Below are 7,093 nucleotides of genomic sequence, written 5' to 3'. Positions count from 1 at the left end.
CCGTTAACAGATAAGCCTGGAATGCAACATCCTCAACTCTCCATCATGGAACAAGGCCTAATAACTATCTCTCACACACAAAAAGATCCTTCTGTCCCTTCATTCACAAATAACTTTTCACTTTATTATATATAACTTAATACTGCTCCCCCTTTCCAAATTTCTATATACACAAAACTAGAAGCTGACCACCGAAATTGGTACAGGCCTCGTCAGGCCGAACCAAAACACCCTCACAGGTTCTAACTTCCATACAATTTTAGGGAGGGGAACTACAACATGAGGTGGAGTAGAGGACTTCAAATATGGTGGACGGGGACCTCAAATGGGAGGACTACACATATGGGAAAGGGGATTATACTCTGGGCCTGAAAACCATACAGAGTCCCTTCTCGTGGTCCTGAAACAGCCGTTCATTGTTAGAAAAACACGCACTCTATCGCTACCTCCAACTGTCTAGAGGGAAAATGGTCCCTCTCGATCGTCCTCCGACTTTAGCTCTCCTTGCTATCTCTCCTTGCTATCTCTCTCGCTCCCTCTCACACAAACACACACACACACACACACCTAAACAGACCTTTCTCATTCTGTCTCCTCCAAACGCACACACAGAAACATCACCTCTTGCGTACACGCGCACAGAGACGCACACAGCCTTTCTCGCGCATACACACACTGTCTCTCTGTGTGTCACTCGTGCCCCAGGCATACGGTTCCCTCTGCAAAGGGACTCTAACCTTCTTACCACATAGAATTATTTAATACACATTTATTACTTGGCCATCGGTAGTCTTGTATCACTATGACCGATTCTTATAGGCCCTAGTTTTTTTTTCTTCTCATTCCCTCTGGATTCCACCCGCGGTCCAGGCATCCCTCCGGGTCCACTCTTGGCCCAGGCATTTATCACTAGGCCATCGGTAGTCTTGTATCACTATGACCGATTATTATAGGCCCTAGTGTTTTTCTTCTCATTCCCTCTGGATTCCACCCGCGGTCCAGGCATCCCTCCGGGTCCACTCTTGGCCCAGGCATTTATTACTAGGCCATCGGTAGTCTTGTATCACTATGACCGATTATTATAGGCCCTATGGTCTCGAGGGTATTCTTTCACCATGCAACGAGCCGATATTCGATGTGTCACGCGTTCAGGGTCAATTGGGTTTATGGGGAAATACTGGGATGCAGTCCTATTCGTCCCCACGAGATATCCCGTAGCGAACCGCTCTCACAGTCTCACCTCCTAATGTGATTCCTATATAACTATGCAGAGTTTGGATTTTATCAACAGGTTCTGCCTACCTTTTGTTGGGCAATCGCGAGGTGAGACTGCAGGAATCGGTCCGGTGCTCCGGGGTCCCGAGGTCGTGCCGCTCTCCGTCTCTCGTTTCCCAGTTGCGGTTCAATTTCAGAAAAAATCACGTCGAGGGTCACCAAATTGTTGGGAAAAACGGTCTGTCTAGCTACTGGACCAGATAAAATGAGACGGAGAGGTAATAAAGTCTATCGGCACGAGGACCTTGGATTTATTAAGTAAAGTGGCAACGGTTATACAGAGTCATAAAGCGTGAGAAATCGAATATGTCTAAGTCCCTAATCAGCGCTGATGGTTCGTCTGGAGCTTCGCCTCCGTGGAAGGTCTGCTTCAGAAGAAGGTGAAGAGTCCCTGTGTGATGCAGTCTTATGCTGTATCCTCCTCTCGATGAGGTGTGTGCGTTTGAGGTGTGTGCGGTTCTGTGTGTTTTGGCTCCCAGGCCCTGAGAGAGCTTCGTAACGGGGAGAGTTCCTCGTGTCTCTGGTGTGATAAATTAAAACGGGGGAGTGCCCCCCCGAAGTGTCTCGTGTGTGATAATTTTTAATGTGGCTCTCAGGCCCCTAGTATGGGCAGAGGTATCTCTTGGTTCCTCCTAACGGGGAAGAGCTCTCAAAATGTCTCCTGTGTGATAAATTAATGTGGCTCTCCCGTTCTGGAGATGATACTGGTGCATTGTCTGAGTGTCCACCATCTGCCTGCCTGGGAGATGGGGCCTTCAGCTCCGGCCTTGACCTGACTATATATTATCATGTTTGTGTTATGTGTTCGTTGGGTTTAGAGCAAGAGTCGACTATATATTAATGTGCCTGCCATGTGATGTGCTCATCAGGTTATTTTTCCCAACAGTACCGCCAATATTTCAATTCGCCACTAGGAAGTGTGCAATGGCAGAACCTTATCATGATGATAAGGTTCTAGTCATGATGACCTAAAATGTAGTTATTATCCCTCTCTGGTATAAATACTCATTTGCATATATATATATATATATATATATATATGTATGCATGTATATATATATACATATCAATACAGTGATGTTATTGCTGTGCTGGACTCAACAGTCTATTTTATTTGAGTGCTCGAGACACTTAATGTTATTTTTCCTTAATACATGAAATGCATTTTTGAACTTTGCCTGTGTTTTCTTTTACTTAGCCTATCTATTTTATTGCATTGTATATTTATTGTATTTCTATGTGAAGCACTTTGAGTCTGCTATATAAATGAAGTTGCCTTGCCTTAAATAGAAAAAATATATATTACATGTAATCTGGTTTCTACCTACATGGTGTGATTATACTGTATGTGACTTGATTTAGTCTATTTCCCATTATGGTTATTTGTTTGGTTATTTAATCCACCATTGTTGATTTCTCACCTGATGAGCCAATCTCCAGAGCTATGGCTCACCAGGCAATGTCCTTAAGCCGCGCGGCTTGCCGGCGCCGGTGTGGGCTAGTACATCCGGAATAACGGGGGCAGAGTTTTTGACGCGCCGCTTCGGCGCCGGTGTGTTTAGGCCTTCAGGATTGAGGCGCGAAACAAAAATAAGTATTGAGCAATGATAACACAACTTCACGTTTTTATTAATTATTAATATCATTGTGGAATGAGAAGAATGCAAATGTGCAACAGTTTAATGACTTGAGTCAGGTTTTATTTTTATTATTTGCATATGAATGCAGGGTATGACTTTTTTTATACCTTAAAAACATGTTGAGAATGTCCATAATTTAATAAATATTAATTAGAGATTATAGAGATCATTAATTATCAAAAAAAAAAATACTTTAGCATTAGTAATTTCCGCTTCAGCAGCAGCATTATGGCAGTTGCAGTAACAGTTGACTAAACCAGGGGAGGTCATATAGCCAGTGTATAGCAGGTGTATAGCACATTGTATAGCACATTGTATAGCACATTGTATAGCACATTTCATACACGCAGCATGCATCTTTCGTTGGATTAGAGTAATTGGGGGCCTGTTCCCAGGAGAGTTTGAGGTCTAGAAACGCCCCTGCAACAAGGCAAGGCAAGGCAATGCAACAGACTCTCAAATTTCCACTCCAGGTCTCCTGGTCTCCAGGTCTCCAGCTCCAGGTCTCCAGGTCCAGGTCTCCAGGGCCAGGTCTCCAGCTCCAGGTCTCCAGGGCCAGGTCTCCAGGGCCAGGTCTCCAGGTCTCCAGGTCTACAGCTCCAGGTCGGCCCCAAGGTGCCCCTCGGTGGAGAGCAGTCCTGGGGAATTGGTCACTACGAACAGCCGGTCTCCGGCGGCCAGGTCGAAGGCGGCCGAGGCCTGCAGGGTCTTGCTGAAGGTGTTCTGGGGGTCTACCACGGTGTCCTTGGCCTGTAACAGGATCTCTTTCTTGGCGTAGCTCTCCCGGACCTGGAACACCACCTGGTCGAGAAGCAGCGGCCTGCAGGACTTGTTGCCCTGCCCGTTGGAGTAGCTCAGCTGGAAGTAGACCCAGTAGCGGCCCTTGATGGGCACCACCAGGCGGTCTTGCTCGTCGTACTTGAACCCCCCGCGCAGCTTCGGCTCCTTGTCCCACTGCACCACAGCCTCCTCCTTCACAGTCCTACAGATGGGCGACTTCCGGTCGTTCTTTGGGCCTGACACAGACCAATCAGGATGAGTGCAGTCCTATACTAGTGGACCAATCAGGATGATGCATACAGATGGTGGATAGATAGTTATAATATAAACTATCTATCCACATATATCCTGTATAGGCCTACATATAATATGTAGGCCTATACATGATACAGATCATATATCATTTATATTATATATACATAATATGAATATAAATATATGATAGATAGATAATATGTATATATATATATACCTATATATATATGGATTTTTAGATATAGAAATCCATGAATCTTTAGCAGTAGACCATATATAAGGTGTATATGTATAAATATATAAATATAAATAAATATATATATATATATATATATATATATTATATATATATATATATATATATATATATATATATATATATATATATATATATATATATATATATATATATATATATATATATATATATATACATATATATAGTGTAGATGTACGATGATCTACTATGTTTTATGGGGTCTGAATGTATAATCAGGCTGTCGGCTCACCACTGAGGAAGGCCACGGGCTTCTCCCGCGGAGGGCTGCAGCGGCTGGGCGCTGCTTTGGAGGAAACACGGGATTACGGGATGTTGATGACATCAGTGACTGGTCTCCCCGCTACACGGACTCGTTAGTCAGGTCTCCCCGCTACACGGACTCGTTAGTCTTAGGTCTCCCCGCTACACGGACTCGTTAGTCTTAGGTCTCCCCGCTACACGGACTCGTTAGTCAGGTCTCCCCGCTACACGGACTCGTTAGTCTTAGGTCTCCCCGCTACACGGACTCGTTAGTCTTAGGTCTCCCCGCTACACGGACTCGTTAGTCAGGTCTCCCCGCTACATGGACTCGTTAGTCTTAGGTCTCCCCGCTACACGGACTCGTTAGTCAGGTCTCCCCGCTACACGGACTCGTTAGTCTTAGGTCTCCCCGCTACACGGACTCGTTAGTCTTAGGTCTCCCCGCTACACGGACTCGTTAGTCTTAGGTCTCCCCGCTACACGGACTCGTTAGTCTTAGGGTCTCCCCGCTACACGGACTCGTTAGCCTTAGGTCTCCCCGCTACATGGACTCGTTAGTCTTAGGTCTCCCCGCTACACGGACTCGTTAGTCAGGTCTCCCCGCTACACGGACTCGTTAGTCTTAGGTCTCCCCGCTACACGGACTCGTTAGTCTTAAGGTCTCCCAGCTAAACGGACTCGTTAGTCAGGTCTCCCCGCTACACGGACTCGTTAGTCTTAGGTCTCCCAGCTAAACGGACTCGTTAGTCTCTGGTCTCCCCGCTACTCGTTTCATGAGGAGTTTGGCGAAGCTTTCTCAGGGGCTTCCAGCCTCCACGACCCTCATCCGTTCATAACGAAGTGGCATATTGGTTAATTGGTTGGCGATGGGAAATTAACGAGACTTGTTTCAGACTTGTTGAGAACTGTTTTATCACTGATTTTAATCTCGACACGCTGTCCTGCTAAAGTGAAGTTAAAAGGTTCACCTGTCTTTGGACCAGCCAGACTCCTGCCGACACGCTGCAACGACAGGAACATTATTACAACATTATTATTACTGTTAGTAGGCCTATCATAGTGTTAACATTATTAGTGACATTAGCCTATCATTATAATATTATAAATATTATTATTATTATTCAGTATTATTGTGATTATAATGATCCCTAACATTAGCCTATACAACAATATTATAAATATTATTATCGTTCTTAACATATAAGTAGGCCTATCATTGTTATTAGTATCATTTGTATGCATACATACATATATATATATATATATATATATATATATATATATATATATATATATATATATATATATATATATATATATATATATATGTTAATACATAATAGCCTTACCTGCTGGTTCCCGTCCAGACTGCGGTAGGACGAGCAGAGGACCAGCAGCGCTGAGCCCACAAACAGAATCCCGCAGAGCAGCCCGGCGGCCTGGCCTGGGCGCTGTGAGCGGCCGCGGTCCTCCTGCATCCTGCGACAGGGTAGAATACTGAGACCAGGTAGCCTACTGAGACAAGGTAGAATACTGGGACCAGGTAGCCTACTGAGACAAGGTAGAATACTGGGACCAGGTAGCCTACTGAGACAAGGTAGAATACTGGGACCAGGTAGCCTACTGAGACAAGGTAGAATACTGGGACCAGGTAGCCTACTGAGACAAGGTAGAATACTGGGACAAGGTAGAATACTGGGAAAAGGTAGCCACTGGGACAAGGTAGCCTACTGGGACAAGGTAGCCTACTGAGACAAGTTAGCAAGGACGGTGTTTTATGCTGCATAAATCCAGGTGCGGACTCGGAGACTCCTAGCCTCACTGCCGATTGGACCATCATTTAAGGGATAAATAAATGGCTCCTCCTTGATCAAATTCCAGATCTCACTCTGTGTGTAGCCACACACACATAAACACACGCACACAGGCGCGCACGTTCGCACGCACGCCCACACACAATCCACCCACCATAGATGAAACATCGGGACTTAAAAAACGGGGAGCAGGAAGACGGGGCATTCCATCCTTATGACAGGATTCAAGTGTTTTTTGAATGGTGTTTAGAAATGTTTGATTGGAAGTCCAGGTTTGGTATTAATGCATGTTTATATATATATATATATAGGTTAAAAATAAATGGGGGGGGGGGGGGGGGGCTTTGTATCGTGGACCTACGGACTTCAGTGGGGGTTTTTCTACTGCTTGTGACATTTATAGTCAAATATGTTGTTTGAGTTATGTCAATAAAATGACAATAGTATAATAATAGTCTGATATATTTATGTATTTATTTTATTTCCACGGGGGTTTTTGCATTTCACATTCAGCCTCTCGCCACCAGGGGGGGCTGCAGCCCCCCCAGCCCCCCCACTTCCAGCGTCCATGTTACCCCTGTTGCTTGTGCACCTTTTTCTACCCCACTTTCTCCTTCCACTCCACTTTCTATGAATATGCTTGGATACAGCTCTCTGTGAACAGCCATCTTCTTTAGCGATGACTTGTAGAGGTTTAGCCTCCATGTGGAGGGTGTCAATGACTGTCTTCTTCACAGCTGTCAGGTCAGCTGTCTTGGATTGCGATCCTTCTGAATTGAGACCATTTAAAGGCTCAGGAACCCTTTGGT

At 44.9% G+C, this 7,093-nt stretch overlaps 1 protein-coding gene across 1 annotated transcript; it reads right to left on the bottom strand.

Annotated features, from left to right (window-relative positions):
- Positions 1-3,104: 3,104 nt before the first annotated feature.
- Positions 3,105-6,251, bottom strand: LOC132468054 (uncharacterized). Its single transcript, XM_060065699.1, has 4 exons — positions 5,820-6,251; positions 5,439-5,472; positions 4,460-4,510; positions 3,105-3,931 (listed from the first exon to the last, which is right to left on the bottom strand). The coding sequence occupies exons 1-4, from the start codon at positions 5,946-5,948 to the stop codon at positions 3,507-3,509; spliced, it is 639 nt and encodes a 212-aa protein (XP_059921682.1). The 5' UTR covers positions 5,949-6,251; the 3' UTR covers positions 3,105-3,506.
- Between the last annotated feature and the right edge of the window lie 842 nt (positions 6,252-7,093).

This window comes from Gadus macrocephalus, chromosome 11 (assembly GCF_031168955.1).
Source record: "Gadus macrocephalus chromosome 11, ASM3116895v1".
Lineage (NCBI taxonomy): Eukaryota > Metazoa > Chordata > Actinopteri > Gadiformes > Gadidae > Gadus > Gadus macrocephalus.
Note: the sequence above shows the minus strand (reverse complement) of the source record. Positions and strands in the feature narration are given on the sequence as shown.